Here is a 25,996-nt window from a genome sequence, read left to right on the forward strand (position 1 = left end):
TATGTTAAGATGTTATTATAGAATTTCGCTGATGAAGTCTTAACCCTTAGGGACTGGAAATCTATAGCAAGGATGTGCTTAGAACCTGGACAAAACTTCTTGTGGCTTTCTGAATATAATGCACTCTGTAGGATACAAGCCCAACAAAATAGGCAAACTGGAGTTAATATACCAATCACCTGTGACTTAACAGGTGTAGGTTCTTATGCAGACACTTCAGCAGAGATTAATTACCTCATAGCAGCATATGAGCAAATTGCCATTGCTGCTATCAAAGCATGGGACACCCTCTCAGGAAGGCAAGATAGAGGGAAGCTTTCAAGAAAATAAAGCAAGGTTCAAATGAACCCTTTGCTGATTTTGTGGGACATCTGCAGACAGCTGTCATACGAACTATTGGCAGCAACAGAAATTATAAATTAACTGGCTAAGGAAAATACTAATGAGGTTTGTAAAAGAAGTATACAAGGATTACACAAAGATACTCCTTTAGAGAAGATCATAAGATGCTGTGCCACAGTGGACACAAATACCTTTTTTACCCAGGCTATGATGCAGACTTCCCAAGATCCGAACATGGGAAGACAGAGTCCCTTTTGGCAAGGGATTTCCAGAGAGACTCGTCAGTGCTTTCAGTGTGGTAAAGTAGGGCATCTGAAAGCTCAATGTTGGCATAGAGATAGAGTAAGAAGACAGGGTGAGAGAACAAGACCCAAAACCCCATATCCAAAATGCAACAGAGGCTTCCATTGAGCATCAGAATGTAGATTGATTCAGGGAAACAGGATGGGGGTCCAGCCCCAGGGCCCAAAGCAAAAAATACTTGGAGCATGATGGCAGTCAATGCTATCCCCAGAGAGCCTTTAGAAGTTCAATACCCAGACATGACCAATCAGCCAAAAAGCAGCCTGAAGGGAAAAAGGGATTACATAATCAATCAGCTGAGAAGCAACCTAATGGGAGAAAGGGATTACAATTGGGGAGAATAGAGTTGTATGCAGCTGGGACTACTGAGATATCCCCTAGAGAGATGAAATCTGTTCCTCTCTGGCCTATGAATCCCTTGCCTCCAAGCACAGCAGGCTTGATCATTTCACCTCCTGAGAGGGCTTACAAAACAGTTTTCATCCATATACTGATGTGGGAAACTGGGGAATGTGTAGCTAATATCCCAGTCACTAATACAGACAGACAATATGTGACTTATCAACCAGGAAAAGTAGTAACATCAGGTTTACTGATACAGACTCCTAATAAGCAATCTGGTGATAATGGCTCAGATTTTGACTCCAAGCAACAAAATCCAGGAATATTCTAAACAGCAGCTGTGACAGCTGACCGACCTATGCTCACTATCTATATATAAATGGCATACCATTAGAAGGATCGGTAGACACAGGTGCAAATCATACAGTCATTAGAGGTGTCAGCTGGCCCAGTCACTGGCCAAAGATTAAGGCAGACACCTACATGTCTGGTGTAGGAGAATCAATAGCAGCTGAAGTTAGTGCTACCCCTGTGAGATGGACATTTGAAGGCAAAACAGGAGTTTTTGCTCCTTTTATAGTTGAAAAAATCCCCATCAATATGTGGGAAAGAGACATCTTACAACAGTTAGGATTACAAATGAGTACTTCGGTTTTTTAGGCAGGGCTGCTCTTGAAGGCCTGCCAGCACTCTCATCTGTTCCTATTCAATGGAAAACTGATACTCCAGTGTGGATAGAACAGTGGCCCTTAGCTAGTGATAAAATTCAGATATAGTACAAGAGCAACTTGACCAAGGATACTTACAACCTTCTCTTAAGTCCTTGTTGTATTTGTTTTAAGAAAGAAATCTGGAAAATGGAGGCTATTGACTGATTTAAGAAAAGTAAATGAACAGATGGAAATTCTGGGAATTCTTCAGCCTGGACTTCCACCTCCTACTCAATTGTCTAGAGAATGGCCTCTTTGGGTTATAGACATTAAGGATTGTTTCTAATCTATCCCTCTAGGTAAGAAGGATATGAGAAGATTTGCCTTTTCAGAGCCAAGCATTAACTTAGCTGAGCCTTATAAAAGATATGAATGGGCAGTTTTGCCACAGGGAATGAAAAATAACCCAATTATGTGCCAAATGTATGCTGCTACTGCTCTTACTCCAGTAAGAAAAGCATTTCCAAAAGTTATGTTGTTACATTATAAGGATGATATATTGGGATGTGCACCTGAGGAGCAAATGTTAGAAGCATGTCTACAAAAGAGCATAGAAACACTAAGGAGCTACAAATTGTTCATAGCTCCAAAAAAAATTCAAAGACACGCTCCTTTTCAATATTTAGGATATGAAGTATACACTAAGATGCTTACAGTACAAAAGATTTCTTTAAAACAAAAGTTGAACACTTTAGATGACTTTCAGAAATTGATAGGGGATATCCAATGGATGTGTCCAATATTAGGCTTGACGACCTATCGATTACAATCATTATATGACATTTTAAGGTGACATAGTGCTTTAAATTCACCATGCCAGCTTACAAAAGAAGCTCGAGGCTTTAAGAGAAGTTGAACTGGCTTTATCCAATGTGGTTAAAAGAGTCACTCAAAAACCTTTGGAAATATCAGTTTTTGCCACACAAGAGGCACTCACAGCAGTCCTTCATCAAGGAGACAGTGTGATAGAATGGGTGAACCTCCCAGCACAACCAGAACAAAGCCTTACTCCTTATCCAGTCCTTGTGGCTAGAATTTTATTAAAAGCCATTAAGAGAGCAGTACAATTATCTGCAATTGGGATAGGACCTGACAAGATATACACCTTTTATACCAATGCACAAATTAACATATGGTGTGAAACCATCCCAGAGTGGCAAATTTTATTGGCCTCGGCTCCAAATTTTACACACAGGTCCCCATTAAAGATAACCCGGTTATTACATAATTGGTGATGGATTCTTGAAGAAAAGATTTCTAAAGTTCCTCTTAAAGGACCAACTATCTTTACAGATGTATCCAAACATTTGTGCTGCATACTCTGGTGACTTAACTATAAAGAGAGTAGTCAGAACTCCTTTTTAGTCCACACAGCAGGATGAATTGTATGCAATCATTCTAGCTCTTACTTATTATCCAGGAGATATAAATATATCTGATTTGGCCTATTCAGTGGGTATAGTACAAAGAATTGCCACAGCCCAAATATATCAGCTCTTTAAGGAACTTCAAGAGCAAGTGAGAAAGTGTCCAGGTAACATTTATATCTTGCATGTCCACTCATAGTGGACTTCCAGGTATTATTTTTGATGGTAATTCAAAGGCAGATAGCCTTCTAAGCATGTTGGCCAATACTCCTTTATTTCAAGGAGCCCATGAATCTCATTCTAAATATGATCAGGCTGCTAAAACTTTACATTTGCAATATGGGATAACAAAAGAGGAGGCTAAGAGCACAGTAAAAGCCTCTACATCTTACCTTCCTTTCCAGGCTCCTATGCTCCCTCCAGGGAAGAATCCTTGTGGTTTAAGACTCAAAATGAAATTTGGCAAATGGATGTGACCCATTATAAATCTTTTGGTTGTCTTTTATCCATTTTGTAGTAGACACTTTTTCAGGATTCATTTTTGCAATACCAGCAGCAAAAGAGATAGCCCGAGTGGTCACTGAATTCCTTATCCAAGCATTTCCAATTATGGGTGTGCTACAAGCAATAAAAACAGATAATGGACCTACATATACTTCCAAACATTTTGCACACTTTTGTGCACAGTATAAGATTTTACACACCACTGGCATATATTTTAATCCTCAAGGACAGGCAATAGTGGAGAGGAGAAACAAAGACATCAAGACACTCCTCCAAAAACAAAAGAAAGGGGGAGCCACAGGTAACCCTATAGAACTTCTAAATTTATCTCTTTAAACAATTAACTTCTTGATGCACTGGCTTGGGCACCCAGATTTTATAACCCACTGGAAGGGCAGTGTCCAAAATGAGCAGCTCCACTATTTTTAAATAATCTCCAGGTGATATGGAGATGCAGAAAGTGGAGATGCAGAAAGTGGTGAATGGAAGAGACCAGATAGGATAACTGCTTGGGGGAGAGGATTTGCTTGTATCTCTACAGATGGAGAAGGAATCAGATGGGTGTCAACGAGCCATATTCGCCTTGTCCATCAGAAAAAGATGGAGTAGATCCTTGAAACAAAGGAGATGACCCAAGAAACATCTGGTGGTTCCATCGCTGACTGTGACCACCACTGAAAGAGCATGGCAGTTATGACATTTGACTCATGGACATCAAAAATTGTTAATGAGACTGATGCAGGACTTGAAAATTCTTAGGAATCATTGGAATCCATGATAAGATTATTGTAGGACTTGAAAACCCTCAGAAATCATTGGATTCCCTGACACATGATGAGACTTGCAGGACTTCAAAAACTTGCAAGGATTACTGGATGCCCTGCCATGTGAAGTAATGGACAATAGATTGGTTTTGGACTATCTCTTGGTTGCTGAAGGAGGTGTATGTGTGATTGTTATATACATACCCTCCTTCTATGACTTCTGGAATTTTTTTACATTACCATGTTTATTTATATTGTTTGTTATATCACTACTTGTATGTACAATTCATGTTTGTTACACCATATTGAGTCTGCACTGATTGTGGGGAGAGTCATCACTAAGAGCCTGTGCGTTATTGCTATGTGCTTGTGTAATACCTTCCATGTTGATGGTTTTGTGTATACCTGTTTCTAGTAAGACCCTCCAACCCAGAAACCTGCTAACAATATCTGGCTTGACTCCCCAATTCTCTTTGGTGTTTTCACCTCCTTTCCTGAGAAATCAGGGAGGGCATGACCACCTGCGTAATAAGATAAAAGCAGGAGATGTAGAGGGCTGAAACTTGAAAAGATATGCTTAAATCAGACAGCAGAGCACTTAAGGCTAATTACTTATTCAATGTGAGATAATGGCTCTATAAGTATATACTTGGATGAGATTGTGATGTGATGGCTCTCCTCACTATTGTTACTTGCTGAATATTTGGTGGCCAGGTAATCATAGGCAAGGAGTAGAGGGCTGTGGGAGACAAGTCAGGGTCACATGGCTTCAGGATGAGTAGGAGAGAAGCTGGAGACTCCCAACTCCAGAATCCGGGATACATCTTTGGCAAGCCGTGTGGCGGCTTACCTGGCTCCTTCACTTCTCCCCCTAAAGACCAAAAACTTTGAATGATCCTGACTCTGACTGATCCTGAGGCCCTCCAGGGAGCTAGCCCGGACATTACAGATCATGATGAATAAAACAAAACATAATACTGGGGGGTATGATTAAAAAAGAAAGAATGGAGTCAGTGATCCATTGAGAGCCCCCAAAAGAAGGTGGAATGTTGACACTGATAATAGTAGCCACTGACTTTCAGAGGTTTTCTTCAATGCCTGAAAAATATAAGAATATGGGAGACAGAAAAATCTCAAAGTAAAGAAAGATCTGGCAAGCAGTTTCTATAGACACAGGTGGTTCTAGTAAAGGTGACAAGATACTTTCTTGAGCCCCCTAAAATGCCAACACTTTTAAGTGGACTCAATTCTATGCAGATTTGAAAACCACACTTTTGCAGAAAAGGGATAGATTCCCTTAATTGCTCTAGCAGCTAAACAAAGGGAGAGGGGTGAGTGAGAAGCATCTGGGAAATAACTACCCTTCATTCCTTAGACTTTCATGGACACATTTAACACTACACTATTAGACTGAGATCAAAGATGCAAAAAAATCAATACTGGCCACATGATAAAGCAAAGAAAATTGTGGGAGAAGCCTACTTGAGGATATTTTATCCCTCTTCCATTTGTAGAGGTTCCTGATCCTATTAAGCTGGAAAGGCTTTCAAAGAAAGTCAGATAATGCACTAACTGAATAGGTGTGGATGGAGGATCAGCCTAGACAGAGGCTTTTTCAGCCAGAACAGTATCCAATGACTATTAACTAAGATGGGGATGTGTGAATGCTATGCTCTGCCAATAGTGGAGAGAATATCTCACTTATACTCATGAAATCATAAATACTTCTATTTGTACAGACAAAGAAAATACTGTTGGGAAGTGTATTTATCTATCAAAACTTTTGAATCTGGTATCAACCTTCCTATTGTGGATAAATTTTGTCAGGAGAAAAGATTTAGATATCTATGCATCAGGTAATCTAAAATTCTATGAATATTTCATAAGAAGTAAATTGAGGCTAGTAAAAGAGACTTTTACCTCAGTATCAAAGTATTTGGTCACCCTCACTGGTCTGTAAGCAAACAAGTATTCTATCATAACTCTTTTCAACTGATACCAAAATATTTGTCATGTTAGCAATGGGATTGTAAAAAGGTGAGTAAAAAAAAAATAAATATGTAAGCCAGGGCTCATTAAAAATTTTTTTTATTCATTTTAAACTTAAAATACAAAAAGACAAAAAATTCCACTTACACAGCACAATATAAAGATAGAATTTGATTTAAAACCATGAATTTCCATTTCAGATGGTTTACTTTTTTTTAAATTATATAATAAATATTACACCTAGTTTTCAAAATTACCCTGCTTTTCTGTGCTTACAAGTTTTCTTCCCTGTTGTATACTTTTCTCCCTTCCTCCTTCCCCACCCCATCCCAGAGAAAGCTACAAATAAAACACATATAAGTATACATGAATACAAATATATATATACACACACACATACATATATCATACTATACATCTATTTATCAGTTCTTTCTCTAGAGGTAGAGAGCATCTTCTTCAGAAGTCCTTTGTAGGTGGCTTCAATATTTATGAAATTCAAGATGAATTAGCCATTCGAATTTGTTCTTAGGACAAAATTTTTATTAGCATATATGTTTACTTGGTATTATTCATTTCTTTTTATTATTTCATGAAAGTCTTTTCATGTTTTTCTAAACTCAAATGGTTTGTCATTTCTTATAGTTCAGTTGTATTCCATCACAATCATTTAACATAACTTTAGCCATTCCCAATTGAAAGACATCTATCATTTTAGTTAATCTAATTGTTTATTTTATGTTAATAAACTTATTTAAAACATTTTTATACAATTACATATAGTTTGATTTGATCATTTATCAAGTAGGGAATGGCTCATAAATTTGATGAAGTTCTTTATATATTTGAGAAATGAGACCTTTATCTGAGAGACTGAAATTTTTTTTCCCGCAATTTTCTGCTTTCCTTCTAATCTTGGCTACATTAATTTTATTTATACACAAACTTAAAAAAAAAATTACCCTTTTCACATCCGACAATGGTTTTGTTATAAATTGTTCCCCTATCCAAAAATCTAGTAGGTAATATATTCCATGTCCTCCTAATTTTCTTGTGATATCCCCCTTTATATCTAGATCATGTATTCACTTTGTATCTTTTTAAGTGGTTTAAGATACTCGTTTTATGTCCAACAACTGTTGGACTACTTTCCAGCTTTCCCAACAATTTTCACCAAATAATGAAATCTTATCCTCCAACCTTAAATTTTTATATTTGTCAAACACAAGGTTACTATAATCATTTACTACTGTGTATGTGTACTCTGAGCTATCTTTCTATTCTTAGCCAGTGCCAGATGATTTTGATACTTAGGACTTATTTTTAATGTGAATAGAGCTGAGAGCTTTCATTACCAACTATTATAACTTTTCATTGTGACACAGCAACTGTTGGGGATGAAGGAATCTCTGAGAACATACAGTCCACTCTTTCCCTGTTTTAATGTTGTGCAGGATAAGAGGAAGTGACGACTAGGAGCCAAGAGGCTGGAACCCAATCTTCCCCAGGCCTAGGTCTGTTCAAATGTCACAAATAAGTTCCTCTTGTATTCAAGTTATTAAAAGCTTATTATGCTCATGTGTTGTTATAAGACATGACCAATAGAGCTTTAAAACTCTAAGAAACTAAAACACATCTTTTTTCTCCCCACTTTATATTATTTTATTTTTTTTCCAGTTACATGTAATAATAGTTTTCATAATTCATTTTTTTTTAAGATTTTGGGTTCCAACTTTTTCTCCCTCCTTTCCCCTTCCCTTACCCTAAGACAGCAAGAAATGTGATAAAGGTAATATGTGTACAATCATGCTAAACATATTTCCAAATTAGTTATGTTGTATAAGAATCAAAACAAAAGAGAAAAACTACAAAGAAAAAAATAAAAGTGAAAATAGTATGTGTAGCATATGTTCTTAAAACATTTTTCAAATGATCAAGTAAAAGGTACTTTAATCAGGTTTTACTCAGTCCATATACTGTGTGTAGCACATGGTAATATGACATAAGAAATAGTTACATTGCTTGCAGAATGACCAAAAAATCACAATTGTTTGGCATTTTATGATTGCGAGTTTCATAAAAAACATTTATTTCAACTCTGTAGGGAAGATCTACAATATTCCCTTTGTATAGTAAAAAAATTGAGAATCATATAATAATAAAAAGCACTTTATATAAAGAACTTTGAAGCCTGTAAAGTGTTTTACATGTCATTTGACCTCCATAACAAACATTGAGATAAGAACTATCATTATCCCTATTTTACAGATGAGAAAACTTAAGCTTAAAGAAAAGTGAATTGCCCAGAATTACACAGCCAGCAAGCACCTTAGGGAGGATCTGAATGACAAATACAACAGTTTTTTACCATGTTCCCTGGTTATTTAGAGTACCTAATCCAGGAAATAATAGTCTACAGTGTCACAGGAAGAAAAAAATTAAGTTTACAACTATCATAACATCACAATAAATTTTTCATCTTTGAAACAGCTCCAGAATCAGTAATCCAGTCTGCTTATTCAGTTTTAACTATGCTATCTCAGTAGCACTGTGTTCAGTATCCAAAGACTAATAAAAATAAGTCCTAAGACAAGAATGCTCCTGTCTTTACTGATGGCAACCAATGAACAATTTCTCACAACTGCAACAAACTAATTTAAATTATCTAATATACCTAGGCTGCATTATTCATATTTAATTAACATTCAGTTATGTATCTTCTTGGGAATTTCTACTCTATGCAAACATATTTAGTAATAAGAAAGTAGTTTACTTTTTTAAAGAAAAATTTGAGATCAGTATCTTACATGAACTATAAAAAGTGAGAAAAAGATTTTTTGTTTAAAAAAGCACTTAATTTCATTAAAATTATTTGCAAAATTCTGGGTGACTCAAAGGATAGTAGATAGATGAATAGTAGATAGATATAGATCACAAAATACAATTAAATATTGTGTTAAGCATTGGGCATACAAAGAAGAGTATGACAATTCAGGTAATTAATAGATGGAGACACAAGAATTAAGGGGGAATCAAGAAAGGCTTCCTACAGAGGGTAGGATCTTAACTGAGACTTCAAGGCATTATGGAAAGCCAGGAAGCAGAAATGAGGAAGGAGAGACTTCCAGGCTTAGGAGGCAGTCAATGAAAATGCCTGGAGTCAAGGGATGGACTATTTTATTTGAGGAACTGAAAGGAAGCCAGTATCAGTGGATCAAATAATTCATAAGTAAGAGGGTATGAGGTCTAAGAAGACTGGAAAAGAATGGGGACAGGTAATAAAGGGCTTTGAATGCTAAACAGGATTCTATATTTCATCTTAGAGTTAAAAGGGAGCCAGTGGCATTTATTGAATAGGGGAGAAACAAAGTTAAATCTGTGCTTTAGAAGGACTCAAGAGAGAAGAGGTTTGTGGTAGGCTGACAAGGTTATTCTAACAACAGTCCAGAAGTGAAGTAATGAGGACCTGCATCAGGATGGAGAAAGCATCAAAGAGGACATATATGAGATACATTGTGAAGATTTTTCTTCTTGGTAACAGTTTAGATAGGAAGGAGAATGAAAAGTTTTAAGGTAACACCTAAGTTCTGAACCTGGTTGGCTGGAAGAATGGTAGTACCCTCAAAAGTAATAAGGAAATTAGGAAGAAGGGAAGATTTGAGGGAAAAAGAAAATAAATTTTGTTTTGGACACGTTGACTTTAAGATGTCAATGGGACATCCTGGAAATATTTAATAGTGACCTAAAGTGTGATTCTGGAAGTCAATGGAGACATCAGATCTGGATGCACAGATGTAACAATTATTACTATAGAGATAATTATTGAACCCATGGAAACCGATGAGATCACCAAGTGCAAAGAAGCCAAATCAGGCCACAATCTCTATAATTAGTATAAGTTTGGCCCATAATAGACACTTAAATGCTTACTGTTTGCCTAGGGTCACATAGTCCATGTCAGGCAGGCATGAAGGAGCCATGCTGCCTCTCAAACAACAATTACAACTGATATTTAGACAACTTTAAGATTTACTGGGCCCTTGTACAGTATCTCCATTTGTCAAAAATGCACTGAAGAGTCTGGTGAAAAGGGAAAATACAGGAGACAGAAATAGTCAATGACCATTTTTTTTTTTTGAGAACTTCTTGACATCAATAAGTCATTCTGTTATATCAAATATTGTGATTGTTAGTGCCCTTTCATGACTCCTCTTTATAAACATTAAATATGAGTAATATAATTATGAACAGTCAGGAAGAGGAAAAAAGGAACTGTAATAATTTTTATATTTGAAATTTTTACATATTCTGTTTTATGTTCAAAATATTAAAAATAAAGTTAAAAACAGGATGAGATTTTCAAGATTTATCTTTTCTAACTCCCTTATTATTCTATAAACAGAGAAAGTGGTCTAGATAGTTATCTTAAACACCTTTAAATCTAATTCTTTAATCATAATTGTATAATTTGAAAGCCTGGTTTATGTAACCAGTGGAATAGTTATTCCTGTTTATATCGTATCAAGTATCATATGCTTACTGAGACAAATGATAAAACAATCTAAAAAGTGAAATATCAAGGGAAAAGGATGCTGAACATATTTAAAATGTATAGCTTCCGAAAAGTTAAATGAGGAAAAACAGAAGAATACTATATAACAGTAACAGCAACCTGTAAAGATAATCAAATCAACTTAGATACTCTGATAAAAACAATGATCCAAAACAATTCCAAAGGACCCATGATGAAAAATGCTATTTACCACCAAAACTGATGAATTCTGAATGCAAATTGAAGCATGCTTTAAAGCAAAACAAAACAAAACACTATTATTATTGCTTTGTGCTTTCTTTTGCAACAAAGAAAATATAGAAAGATGTTTTGCCATGACTTCACATGTATAACTGATATCAAATTGCTTGCATTTTCAAAAATGAGAGGTGGAAGAGAATAGAAATTCAACATTAAAAAAAAAAGATTGTTAATTTTTTTACATGTAATTGGAAAGTATTTATATATATATATGTATGTGTGTATATATATATATATGTATATATGTATATATAAAATAACATATATATATTCCACCCCCACCCCCATTCCCCCCAAAAAAACAATCGTTGGGACAAGCTATATAACATTTTGCTCAAGTCTAAGGCTTGGGGAAAAAAGTATCAAAACCCCAAAGGATTTTACAGGTACCAAAAGCTTTGGAGATTTTCTAATTCAGGAGTTCTTAAATTGAGGTTGGAAACCTCAAGTATTAAAAAATATATTTTTTAACACCATTTCAATATAATTGGTTTTCTTTGTAATCCTGTGTATTTTATTCTATGCATTTAAAAATGTTCCTATGAGGAGACTGCCTAACCAGACCAAGATCAAAAAAAAAAAAAAAAAAAAAAAAAAAAAAGTTAACAATAAGTAATCTAATTCAACTTCCTTTCTTTTACATATGAACAACAGGTGAAAGTGGTAAAGTGACTCACCCAGGGACACACTTGAGTTCTTAGCACAAGAGAAACTATAGCCCAGCTCTATTTAAATCACACAAAATTGCTGTTTTTATACTGAAAACACTTGAGTCACAAAAGTTTCTAGATACAATAAATGCCCAAATACCTTTGCCAATCAATTTCTGGAGATAAATAACTGCTTATAAACAACAAGATAGAAAATAGTAAGTCTTATAATTAAATTGCTTTGTGTTATAAAACAAATTCAGGTAGCCAAATAAGCCAAGGCCAATTCAAAATTGGACTGTAGGAAATTTTAAAATATCCCAATAATTTCACTTTTATTTATAAGAAACAAGATTTGTACTGTACCATTTCAACAAAATTGTGAATTTATTACTTTCTTTAAAAGAACCTCTATTTTCTAACATTTTAAAAAACTTTGTACAGTAATGTGATTTTTGTATGATAGACATTTTTTTGCAAGTTAGACAAATCTGATTTAAAAATGTAACAACGAACCAACAGCTTCAGATTACAACAGAGATACCCTTAAAGAAAAAAATCTACATTTGCAGTTTCAAATAATAAGCTCTGAAGTCCTTAAAGTTAAGACAACTTTTAATGAGTTGGGAAAGGGTCACAACTTTTCATACAAGGATTAGGATTGGATGGAGGGAAAGAAGGAAAACACTAATGGTACCCTATATCCAGCTACTCTTAGACTGAACTTTGTAGACCAATCACACGAAAAGTCCCAACAGTCAAAGAATAGCTCTTTCTCTTGTGATTTAAAAGTTTTGTTTTCCCTGTGCCAGTCTTATCCTATTGTATGGAGAATAAAACCCAGATGTTTTAAGAAACAGGCATTATAATCCGGTATTTTGTTTCTACAAGTGAAAGTGACTTAATATTTGTATCATAAACTATCAACTAATATTATTCAAATGTAAATTTGTTCACTTGTTTCTTGTTATCTTGCTTTGAAATGAAGAAAAACAAATATAAATATGTTGGTCAAAGAGATTTATAGAGATTTCCTGACCACCCTCTGCCTCTAGGAAGAATTAAGTCATATTCCATATCTAGCTGACTTCTACAACAACAGAAATCAATATGTGAACTTTAAAATACACAAGAAAACAGAAATGAGTAATTCTGTTATGTCAATTCATCAAGGATCTGTAATTGTGCTACAATCATTACAAATTATGAACTACAGCTATCCCTCTAAGAAACTCCCTTCTCTCTCTTCTCTCCCCTCCCCCACTACATATATGATCACAATAATAGAGACTTTGAGTAGGAAGGGACCTTAGCTAGGCCATATAATCTAATCTCCTCATGTTATATAGTTCAGAGGAGTGATTCAATCATGACAGGAGGTAGCAGTCAGGATTCAAAATGCAGGTTGTCAACTCTCTAATCCTATGCTCTTCATTGTTCTACTCTACCTCTTTCATATGACTTAAAATCTTTGCTCCATACTGGTAGTCAATTTGTAGAAAACAAGCTAGGGAGCATAGCATATCCTCTCAGCTGCAGTTAAATCTGACCAGACTCAAAATTTAGGTTAGATTTTTTTCCTGACAGGTACTGGCAGCTGAACTGTGAAGAACTAATCCTTCTTGCCAAGGACAACTCCTCTTTATGTATTTTTGATTTCATTTCATTTGCTCCATCTTTTTCAGACTGATCTCACAATTTATCCCCATTCTAATGCTTATCTTCAATCTCTCTCTGCATTCTCTCGCATTTGTCACATTGGCATGTTTTACACAAAACACAAACACAAAACAATCTTTCCCATCATCTTCACTGGATCTACTATCTTTTCGAATTATGATTCTAAATCTTTTTAAACACAGCTAAATTCCCTTACAAAAGCTCTCTGTACATTGCCTACTTCTTTTCCTACTCAATTCTCAATCATTTAACGTCTAGCTTTTGATCTCACATTACAACTAAAGATGCTCTCTTCATAAGCAGCATTGATTTAATAATTACCATATCATATGGCCTTTCCCCAATAGTTGCTCTTTATTTTTTTGGTAGCATGAAAAGGGAGTCTACTGGCTTGAAGACTGAGCAAAAACCCCATCTTCCATAAGAAGATTTTTTCTAATTTTAATTTTCCTGTGTATTTTCACTTTATCCCATATATAGCTTATTTGTAATTGTTGGCATGTTGTCTCTGCTATTAGATTAAGAGAAGGGGCTGTCTTTTATCTTTGTGTCCCCAATGCTTAGCACTAGGCACTTACTAAATATTTGGCGATTGCTGGTTGGTCCTGGTTTGGTGACCAGAGACTTCATTAGATTTGCAATGAATTATCAACAATGCTTCTTGCAATACTAGCTTTTATTTCTATTGCGTTTTAAAATGTTACAAAATAGTTTTTCTACAACGATCTCTAGAATAAATAAAAACCCTGTGAAGTAGGAGATTCCCGCTACGGAAAGATTTTGCAAAGTGTTGAAAACTCAGATTTAAATTCAAAAACACCAAATCTAAACAAAATGTTCTTCTTTATAAGCTTCTGAGAGTCAACTCTTCTCTTTTTATTGGTTTTGACTGAGAAGAGCACTGGTCCCAACTTTCTAAGATTTTGAACTACACAATCACAGATTTAAAATTTGAAAGGCTCAAAGAGGTCATCTATACAACTCCTTCATTTTAGAGGTGGGAAAACTGAGGCCCAGAAAGGTGAAAGGGCCTATCTTGGGTCACTCGGTAGGTTGTATGACAGGAGACTAGTTTCTCTAACTCCAAATCCTGTGTGCTTTTCACTAGGCCAAAATAGGAGCTCTCCGGTAGAACACTGAAAAAAGACCAAAACAGGGAAGTTCTTTGGAGAGCAAACTCCCAGAATGTAGGGCTCCAAGGTTCAGTTTCAAGAGAGAACGGGGCAATTCTAACATCACTATTTTTGGAATGACAAACCACCACTTAAAGCCTGAGAACAGGCTCCAGGAGAGGAGGGAAGGGGCCTGTAATCCACGGAAGATTCAATGAATTAGGTTTTGGGTTTTGGTCTTTAACACTAAACTACAAACTGTCATGACAAACTATAATAACATCACCGATCACCACTGTCATTTCATTAAATGTTTCCATACTTGGTTTCACAATAAGTTACAAATAAATCTTCCGTGTACACCAGACCTGGAAGTTTGCTTCCTTCCTCTCAGAGTTCCTAAAATGCAAAGCCCAACTTGCAGCCTCATCCAAGACAACACATCCATAGACTCAACCGAATTCGTCCAACCAGCCATCTTCCCAACACATCCATAGACTCAACCGAATTCGTCCAACCAGCCATCTTCCCAATGAGAAAAGCCTAGAATAGGGACGAAGTGCCTCCCCAGAAGCAGAGCCGCCTCTCCAACCCTACGTCCAGGTCATCTTTCCCGGGAGGCAGGTGGTTCCAAATCAGTCACGCCCATTAAAAAACGTGAGAGGTGGGGGAGGCAGGGGAGAAGAGAAGTCTCCTCGATTAGCGGGCAAAAGGGGAAGGAGACCCTGTTAAGTGGAGCTCCTCTGCAGGTCGGAAGCCGGGAATGGAAGAAAGATCTCTCACTTTCCTCAGTCCCAGCGAGCCGCCAGGGCCAGGTCGAGCTACCCATCACCAGCCCCTGCCCTCAGGAAACTTCCTATCTTAGCAGGAGAGACCATGGGCACACAGAAAGACGACCCCTCCTCCCCCCAAGCCACGCGCGGGATACATTAGGAATTTAACAGAGAAGGTTCAGAATCGACACACATCAGGAACAAATGTCGGGCTGACAGCGCGAACCCTGAGGACCAGAAGACTTCGAGGGCGGGAGTACCACGAGGGACCTGCCGCTTTCCACAGGCACCTCTACGGCGGTCTGGGAGCACGGCTGCGCGCGCACCGAACGTCGCCACCTTCCCGCCCCCACGCGCTCCCCGCACTGCCCCCAGCACGTTCTGTCCCACGCGGTGTGAGAGCCAGAAATCCCCGGCCTCTTCGCATCCTGTTTGACCCGCCCACCTCTCCGCCCGAGGCCAATCAGCTGCACCCAGGGCGGGGGAGGCAGGGGCACCTGCCTCTCCCCTCTTTCAGGAGAGCCGCGATTGGCTCGTCACGCTGCCGGTCACGCTCGAGCGCCCCGCCTCCCTCCCGCTTCTCCCTCCGGCTCGGCCGCCTCTCCCGCCCTTTACAAATCGGCGGCAGGGCCGCCTCCCCCTAGGCCGGTTCGAAGCGTGGGAGCGCGCCGGGAGCGAGCGGCAGCGGGGCGCGGGCGGGCGGGAGGCGGGGGCGGGGAGCCACACACCCCAGAAGCCATCTCCGCCGAGGACAAGATGGCGGTGTTGGCGGAGGGCCAAGTGTGAGGCGGAGCCGCAGCCATTCCCCCGGCAGTGCCCACCCCCCGCGCCGGCCCGGCCTGGCCGCAGCGACACCACCGCTCGGCCCGGGCCCGGCCCCATCGCGGGCCAGCGGGCGAGGCCTCGGCGGGAACGAGCAGCGGACGCCCAGCCCAGCAGCCCAGGCGCGGGCCGGCCCACTATGCAAAGCGGCGGCGGCCGCCGCCCGCCCGTCCGTCCGCCCGCCCCGTGGCAAAGGTAAAGGGGTCGGGTTCAACCGCCGCCGTCGCCGCCTCCATCTTCCAGCGCGGGGCGGCCCCGGCCGAGAGCCCTCCCCTCCCCTCTCCGCCGCCAGCGGCCTCGGCCGAGCCGAGCCGCGCCACCGACCCCGACCGTTTACCTCAGGATTTGGCGCCAAAGCGGCTTCGAATCTGACCCCGAAGCTGGTCCCGTGTCTGCGGCGGGGGCGGGCGGCGGGCGGGACGGAGGGCTGGGGAAGCCGCGTCCCGCGGGCGGCGGGCGGGCAGGCGAGGGACGCCGGGGGGAGCAGCTTCTCTTGGCCGCGGGGAGCGGGCCGCCGCGGGGGAGTGCCGGGCTGGGGTGGGGGGGGCGGAGGCTCGGCCGAAGCTCGGGAAGGGGGGGGTTTGTTATTGTTTTTGTCAGTGAAAGGTCAGAGTTCGTGACCCCGGTGCCGCCGCCGCCGCCCGCCCGCGCGCTGGGAGGAGGAGGGTGAATGTTCTTCTTCCTCTTCCCACCGCCAGCCTCGCTCCGGCCGCGGGGGGCGGGCGAGCACGCGATTGGCTGAGGCGCGCACACTCACACCGGAACGTTCCGGCGCTGGCGTTCCATCCGGCCGGACGGCTCGGGCGTGGACGCTCCCTCCTCCCGACGGCGGCGGCCTTCGGGCCGGGCTTGCCGGGCGGCGGGGCGGGGGCGGCGCGGACTCGCGGGGAGTGGGCATGGGCCCGGGCGGACTGCGGTGCCGTGGGGGATACCCTAGTGTCCCGGGCTTAATCCCGCGCAGGTAAGTAGGCCTAGACCCCCCATCCTTCTCGGCGCCGGACTTCCTCCCGGGGAGGATTGGGGATGGGCAGGGAGTTGTGTGCGCCTGTATGGGCAGATCTCTATGTCTAGGCAGACGTGCGTGTGCTCGCGCAGATGAGGCGCAGCGGCGTTCTTGGAGGAAGGGGGGAGGATGTGCATCTTCATAGACACAAGCCAGGATGCCGAGGGGCCCTCGAGCACCCCTGCGCATAGACGCCCCAGTCCAGTCTCTGCACACCCCCACCTCCATATTTCCACGTCTCCGAAATTTTTTGAGCGTTTTAAGTCCTCTTGTTTGGAGGGATCGACAGGCCGGGGAAGTAGTGGATCGAAGGCCAGGCGAAGCCGGGAAGAGTGATCTGGCCGTGTGGCCTTGGACAAGCTCCATCACCGTTGCTTGTCCTGATTTCCTCATCTGTAAAATGGGGAGAATAGTACTCCCTGCTTCACCGACTTAAATCATTGATATAAATGATAGCATGATGATTGTTATTGTAGTTTGCATATTGTGTCTTTTAATTGTAAACTCCTTGAGGGCATGGACCTCTTTGATCACGTTTGTATCTGTGTCCAGCAATTTAAACACAGTTCCTGGCACTAATAGATGCTTAATAATAACTTTGCTTAAGTGCCACACATCTGTTAGGAAACATTTATAGCCAAACTTGGGTGGCAAGGTTACAATACATACTGTGTGTTAAAACCCTAAGGCAAAACACTTAATTTCCCAGGGCTTTAGGCAGCTCTCAGAGGACAGAGAAACACCTGGTTGACAAGATTTCCTCATCAAGGAATTGCCTCTATCAGTGAAATCACAGGCCCAGTTCCTGAGACAGCTTTCCAAATATGAAGTATGACAGTGCTGTTAGTGTTACGTTATCAGAATCTGAATCTAACCTCTTAATCAGGTTTTTTTTCCTTCCAAATTTTTAAATGTAGTTGATGTTTTTGACTACTTTAGTTTAGGCTAAATCCCTTTGAGGATTAGCCCTTTCCTTTTCCCATTCCGTACCTTATAAAGAGTCTTTATGTGCCAATTAATGTTATTTGGTTAGCCTCTCATCCAGATAAACATTCCCATCTTTAAAAATATATATATTGTTAGATTACATAGCCTTATTAATTTCAAAATAATGTATTTTAAAATATAGTTAAAATAATTTCAAATAAATATCAAATTTTAAATTGAGGGGCGTGGGTTTTTTTTTTTTGAGACTCATATTTCTCATGAAAAATTAAAGTTATAAAAGATGCCATACACCATCTTGCCCAGCCCTCTGAACCTTACATCCCATCTTTACAGGGAAATTTTAATAAGTGAAGAATTATAAATGCTACAAAACGAATAATTACAATTTTTTCTTGTAGATCTTTTGATTGAAAATGGCATACATTGAAGAAAAAGTCAACTGTGTTCTCTGGTTAGCTGAACTCAAGTCCACAACAGCAGTAAGAAGAAAATTTGCCTCTCATTATAAGAGGGAAGCTCCCCACAGAAATTTAATTAACAACTGGATGAAAAAATTCAAGGAAACCGGCTCAATTCTTGATAAGCCAAGATCTGGGAGACGCAGAGCAAGTGAAGAGACTGTGGCTGAAATTGAAAGGGCATTTGAACAGAATCCCCAAAAATCAGTGCGCCGGGTATCTGCCGAATTAAACATTCCAAAGACAACTGTGCACAGGATATTGACTGTGAAGCTACATAAGTATGCTTACAAGGTTACAACTATACAGATGCTGCAAGAAGAGGATTACTATGCAAGGTTAGACTTTTGTCAAGTGATGAAATCAAAAATTGAAAATTCTAGTGACCTTCTGGACAAATTGACCTTTTCTGATACAGCCGCTTTTCACATAAGTGGCATAGTTAACCGTCATAATTGTCGTATTTGGGGTACAGAAAAGCCTCAGGAAGTCTGGCAGCATGAGACAGATTCTCCCAAAGTTAATGTTTGGTGTGCCATCAGGAAGGCATGCATTATTGGCCCTTTCTTTTTTGAAGAGTCTGCAGTTAGTGGTGAATCTTATTTAGCAATGCTTCAGAATTTTTTCATTCCTGAGCTACAGAGATTACATCTGTTAAATAGCACCATCTTCCAACATGATGGACCACCTTGTTACCATACATTGCCTGTGCAACAGTTTCTGGATGACACGTTCCCAGATCAGTGGATTGGTAGAGGAGGTCCTCTTGCTTGGCCACCTCAATCACCAGACTTGTCTCCATTAGACTTTTTCTTGTGGGGTTATGTCAAAACTGTTGTGTATGCATCAAAACCTTGTTCTTTGGATGATCTTAAGGCAAGGATTACAAATGCAATTCTCTCAGTCACTGAGCAGCAGCTGATGAAAGTTTTCACAAAGTTTGAAAATCGATTGGAGCAATGTATTGCGCAAGATGGTGGTTATATTGAATTTTAATAAGCATCAATATTTTAATGTTGTAAATACATTTTCAAATGTTTTTTTGTAAGTATGTGGCATGTATATTTCTGAAGCTATTAAAGCTTGGAACAGCACTAAGGTTTCTGGGACAACCTTGTATAATACCTCTTTTGCATGATGATTCATCCTGTACTTCCTGGCTGTATCAATGAACTCATTACACTTATCTATTTTAACCTCCCTTTTATCTTAGGTCTTCCCACCTGTGACAAAGAAAATAGACTAATCCTTTCCTTTAAAACTTTAAAAATATTTGAAGACCCCTATCATGCATTCATAATTTATTTTTATTATGTAACTTTGTGTTAAATTGGCTTTTCAACAGCCTAAGCAATGAAATATATTCATGTGTACTGTTTATACATTTTAATTAGGTAAAAACTAAAGCATGCTTCATTTTGATTTGGGTACTTAAATAGGTAGAAGCTCAGGCTTCTGTGTGGAGCTGGTTTGCATATGTGTATATACCATTAATATGTAGATGTAATTGTAGCCTTTCTGTTTGTTTACACAATAAACCTTAAGAAATTTGTGTTAACCAATTTCTCATGTGCCCGCTGGTGGTGCCTATAGATGAGGGTTTTTTGTTCATTCTCATTTCCCTTTGTTGAATATGTTAAAGTGGACCATCATGTACTCCAAAGAGTCTTTGCACTAGAGTGTAAGTATAAAAACTTAATAAAAAGTTCCTGCTTGTTTTCTGTGAACAAATCCTAGTGAGTTGATAGATATTCTCTGACTGCTACATCAACTTGTCTGAAAACTAGCCTGGACTCCTGAGATGGTCATATAGCAATTTTATAGGTGAAGTTACAGTGTGAGTGCTGCTGCCTGGTGCTCAAAATTTAAAGCAAATAGAGTTGGGATTTACTTTGTACTGACTGTGACAGTATAGGGGAAAGGGTTCTGGAGGGCTTTCATAGAGAAGGCTTGTATATTCAGGCTTCTCTTGACTTCAGTCTGGCATAAGGCAATGCTTCTCAAAGTTGAGTGGAGTGTGGGATAGGGGGAAATCAAGACCAACCACATCTAATGTATTGGAATGATGCAGCAGACATAGAGCTTTCTGTCCTCAAGAAAGGATACAAGGATATAATGAATGATGATGGGATCCTCATTTGATATACCCTGTTAAATGTAAAAATATCAAGCTCAAACCAAACATAATTGGGAAATGGTGAACAATATAGCTCCAAACCACTCCTTACCCCCCTTTCTATTTCAGGGCATTGCAATTTTTCTTCTGGCTTTACTACATTTAAACTTGCATAATTCTAAATTTGGTGCTAGGTTGTTACTGTCTACCTAGATAGTCATCTTAATCATTTACTGATTATATCTTAAACTCAGTGACCTAATAATCCAAGCAGCTCCCCCCTGTTTAGGAATTCTCTTGAACCTTACTGAGAACTTAGGTAATAGAGTATACATAACTTTGTGTTGGTGTCTTATCTAAGCAAACTTCTTATAGGCTGTTACTATGTCTTAAGTTGTACACAATAGTCTCCACTTCTCCAACACAGCAGAAAGGTGCTTAATTTTTCTCTTAAGACACTTATGTACAAGTTTCATCTTTTAAAAGGGAGGCCAGAACAGCAAGATTATGTGTTGATCAGTTCTAACAGACATGACATAAACAAGGTGATTCAGGCCAATTCCAATGGACTTGTGATGGAGAGAGAGAGCCATCTGTGATACCCAGAGAGACCTGGGGACTGAGTGTGGATCACAATATAGTATTTAAACTTTTTGTTGTTATTTGCTTGCTTTTTTCTTGTTTTTTTCTTTGTTGATTTGTTTTTTTCTTGAGCAGCATGATAAATGTGGAAATAGTGGAAATACTTGCCTCTAGGGGAGGGAGTGGAAGGGAGAAAAAATTTATTATACAACTAGATTCGTAGGACCACGATCTTAATGTCATAAGTCAGTTCTTCAAGTATAGGTTTATATATTCATAATTGAAAAAGTTTTAAAATCTGGTCATTAGAGTTAGATAATATCAAAAACCTCCCTAAGTCATTAATATTCTGAATTCCACTGCTATGATGGAACACTTAAACCATTTGTTCATTTAATCCTTAGGACAAATATACCAAAGTTTTGTTAGCTCATCCACAAATGTTTATCAAAAGTCTTTACTAAATTTCATGTTTCTTTCCAGCTAAGAAAATATTTAAAAATCATATGTAGGCAGAGATTCCAAACATGGCTACCATGTGAGGACCCTCTGTCCACTGGACCCTCTGTCCAGTGCCCTCCTTATCTCTATCTTTGCCTATACTTTAACTTTGCTTACCCAATAATAAACCTCTTTTATCAATCTAAAAAAAAAAAAATCATATATAGAACTTAACATTTCAGTCTTTAGTTGTAAAAGTTAAATTTGATTTGTAACCTGTGGTATTTTGATTATGGACTTGTAAATTATATTTCTTTTTTAAGAAGAGATCCAATTTTTCCTAATTTTAAGAATTCCAAATTTAACAAACTTCAAATAAGATGCAGATTTCCAGTTATGAGGCTTGCATTTCTTTTGAAGTATATCATAAATTCAGTGTGCTATTTTCAGCTGTTCTTGTCTGTTTCCTACTGTCCTCCTTTCTATTCTCTAAATATTTTTTAAACTGCTTAAATAGCTTTTCCCTCTAACCCCCATTTTGGCAATACTTTTGGTAGTGTTCCACATTCCAGCTGAAAGAAACAAAAACACCTTTATGACAAATATGCATAATCAAGCAAAACAAATCCTTGAATGGCCATGTCTAATAGACAGTGTTTCATTCTGTACATTGAGTCCATCACTTCATTGTCAGGTTGTGAGTAACAAGTTTCATCAGTAGTCCTCTGTCTGGAATTGTGGTTTGTCATTGCATTGATCAGAGTAAAGAGATTCAGTGTTTAACATCAACTATGTACTATCTTTATAACCAATGAAATCTGTTTCAAAAGGGGATTGGAAAATAGTTACTATAAATTATGATTTTAACTGACAAAAGTTTTACTGCAAAGAAATGAAAGAATATCAAAAATATAAGTCCTTAATTGAAATAATTTAAGCTCTTAATTTAGGCACATATTTAATCTCTGTTGTTAACTAGAACAGCTAAGGATGATGGCTTTTCAGTAATTATAAAAGTTATTAAGGACCTTTGAGTCCTCTATTTAGCAAATGTTTCACCTGTCAAGAATTTTTTTTTTTCCTCCTGAGAGAGATTTTGGCAGGAAATATAGTTTTGTGCTTTGTGTATTCAACATTTTATCCTCCATAGACTTCCTAAACAAAGAGAGAAAAGATATTTTACTCATATATATTCCCTCATAAACAAAATGAAGAAAGCATGTATATTAAAGTTATGATATATTTAATAAATTAAATTTTTTTCCTTGAAAATGCTATATTTTTTTCTCTTTAGGGCAGGAAGTAGGGACACACACACACACATCCCAGAGACACAAGCATATGATAAATTATATATCCTGGTAATTGTTTGAAAAAGGAGAATTTTTGAAAAGACACAAGGTAATATATTTGAAACAACACATGAGATCATAACAGATTTTTTTTCATATTGCCCTGTAAAATGAGATTAGAGAGACTGAGTTGTTATTGGTTTTTTTTTTTTTAAAGAGCAAGCTAATTTTATGACTACAATAACTTTCATAATTATACATGTTGGGATAATCAAATCTCACACTTCAGGGCATAAGCCAATTACTATAGTGATCAAGAAGTAATTTATATTCTCATGTATAGCATTATGCATTCATGAATTTTCATTTTAGTTTTCCTTGTTAGCAAATTACATATGTGTGTGTGCGTGTATATATATACATACATGTATATATATGTATGTGTATATATATATATATAAGCATGCACACACACACGTCAGTTCTTTAATATTTTTAGCTTATAGCACAAAATTAAAAGGGGTTCTGATGAACTCATTAGGCTTATTTAAACTTGACCAGATTGAGAGGAGAGTGATTGTAGATGTACTTGGAAAAGTTTGATGAAGTCCTCATCATCTACAAGACCATAACAACTATAGCTTTTGAAATGAATGAAAACTATATACTTGGAAGCAGATATATTAACTTTGATTAGGGAATTGTCATGTATAAATTAAGGAACAGAATGAATTGTAGAAAGTATTAACATTTAAGTTTAAGTAACATTTTCTAGTATTACAATGTGCTTTTGTTCTGGAATTACAGGATTTTAATTCTTGGCAATATGATTTTAGCACCTTAAATTTATTTATAAATAAAATTGTACTGTTCTAATTAGGCATAATTTCAATCTTGTATTATTCATGTTTATGTCTTAAGTCATGTTGAAAACCAATTTAGGCTGATGTGGGATGGGTGGTGGTGGTGATTTCTTGGTTATTAGTTACAAAGCTATATAAGTCTTTCATCTGCTCATTCTGGACCCTAATACAGATTTATTCATCTTACTTTAATGTCCAAATCTGTTCCTGATATTTTCTTAATAAACATTGTATTTAACAAAATAGTCTTCCTCCTCCTCTTCCTATTCCCTTCTTCTTTCTCTGCCTCTTCTTCGTCTTCCTTTTCTTCCTCCTTCTCCTCCTCTTCTTCCTCTTCCTCTTCCTCTTCCTCTTCCTCTTCTTCTCCTCTTCTTTCCCCTTTCCTTTAGCTGCCATCACTTTCTATTTGGAAAGTAATTCTAGTATTTGCCAACTTAGGTGCTTTGTGGGCTTTTTTGGTTACCTTGTTAGATTAGTTAATTTACTTCAGTTAAATATCTATTTTGGTTTCTATGTCATCTCTACTGTTTGTTACACATTTTTAAATTATCATCTCCTTGTTTCAGTAGTTTAGGATTGAGCAAATGGATAAAGAATTTCTGTTGCCCAGATTAGAACATGCAAATTGGTTCAGCAATTTGACTATCACTATCTCATTCAATAAACTTCAGTGGCTTCTTGTCACCTTCAGGATCAGACCCAAAAAGCTCTTTGACAGAGCCCTCCATAATCTGGCTCCCTCCTACCCTTCCAGTCTTTGTATATCTTCCTCTAGTCCAAAGATACTGCCCTCCTGGCTGAACCTCACATATGTATTTTTCTCTGTGAATTCTTATTGGCTGTCTCATCCTCTCACCTCCAGGCTGGAATTCTTTTTCTTCTCATCTCTGCCTCTTGGGCTTCCCTAGCTTTCTTCAAATTCCAAGTGAAATCCTGTCTTCTATGAGAAGTCCTTGATTCTCTTTATCACTAGTGCCTTCCCACTTTTGATTTTCCCCAATTTGTCCTGGGTACATCTTATTGTACGAGTTTTTTTTTTTTTTTTCATATTATTCTTCCCTTTAGACTTCAGAGTAGGGATTATTTTTTACCTTCCCCCTCCCCCCCAATATCCCCAGCATTTTAGCACAGTGCATGGCACATAATAGGCACTTAATAATTGCTTATTAACCTACTGGTGGCCATCAGAACTTGTCCATCAGAATATGAATATTTGGGGATTACATACAAAGAGGCAAAGAGTTGAGCCCAAAATGATTGGCAAGGATAATTTAGATGTCATTAGGAAATTGCAATCTTTAATAGCGCCATTTCTAGAAGCAAAAGCTTATCTTTTTAATTCTAATGTTTGACAGATGGTTTTGTACGGCTGTAAGACACAGAAAACACCAGTCTCCAAAAAATTGAAAAGGACTAGTAGAAAGAGGGCTATGGAAAGGGGAAGTGGGTTTGAGCTGTAGCATGTAACCAATGAGATTAGAAATAAGGGATGTCCTCAGGAAAATGAGTGGGTACAGAAATGTGCTGGTCATGGGAGAGAGCGAGGATGGACCCCAGTGCTCCACTCATACCCTCACTATGTAAAGGGAAAGTAAGGCCTCCAGCATATGGGTGAACCCTTATGGTAGACTTTGGGCAAGGCCTGCACGAGAGCTGCATAGGATGGGTGGACATGGATTGTGAGAGGGGACATCACATTGACGGGATAGCATCCTTTTGAGTATTGAGGGGGTTGATTTGGCTCCCCTACTCGGTGGTCTTGCTTCTGCCCTTTGGGACCAGGCACAATTAAGTCCCATCTCTCCTGTCACCCCCAGGCTTTCCAGGGTAAACTATCCCCAGGTCCTCCAATACAGCCTTCTGGAGTTTGATTGAACCCCTTTGCTATCACAACCACCCTCCCGAATGTGCTACCACTTGTTAATATTCTTCCTAATATCTGGCATTCCAAACTGAAGACAATTGGACCAGGGTTGTGTCCAATAAGACTATTGCCTCTCTCATTTTGGCTCTTTGGAGGAAGGGAAAGAGCGAAGAAGCATCTATTAAGTGCCTACTGTGTGCCAGGTACAGTTTGTGCTAAAGCTCTCTACAAAGATCTCCTTGGATCCTCACAAAAGCC

The 25,996-nt window shown here is 38.8% G+C and overlaps 2 protein-coding genes across 2 annotated transcripts in view; one reads left to right on the forward strand and one right to left on the reverse strand.

Moving 5' to 3' along the window:
• NR2C2 (nuclear receptor subfamily 2 group C member 2) overlaps positions 1–16,763 on the reverse strand; it is a 115,541-nt gene extending 98,778 nt beyond the window's left edge. The window contains exon 1 of the mRNA XM_051982925.1: positions 16,509–16,763. The gene's annotated coding sequence lies outside the window, so the exon portion shown is untranslated. The remainder of the gene's footprint in view (positions 1–16,508) is intronic.
• LOC127544059 (basic proline-rich protein-like) lies at positions 15,340–20,142 on the forward strand. Its single transcript, XM_051970526.1, has 4 exons — positions 15,340–15,391; positions 15,569–15,744; positions 15,867–16,366; positions 18,521–20,142. The coding sequence occupies exons 1-4, from the start codon at positions 15,340–15,342 to the stop codon at positions 18,531–18,533; spliced, it is 741 nt and encodes a 246-aa protein (XP_051826486.1). The 3' UTR covers positions 18,534–20,142.
• Positions 20,143–25,996: the final 5,854 nt, after the last annotated feature.

The sequence above is a fragment of the Antechinus flavipes genome, chromosome 1, assembly GCF_016432865.1.
Source record: "Antechinus flavipes isolate AdamAnt ecotype Samford, QLD, Australia chromosome 1, AdamAnt_v2, whole genome shotgun sequence".
Taxonomy (NCBI): Eukaryota; Metazoa; Chordata; class Mammalia; order Dasyuromorphia; family Dasyuridae; genus Antechinus; species Antechinus flavipes.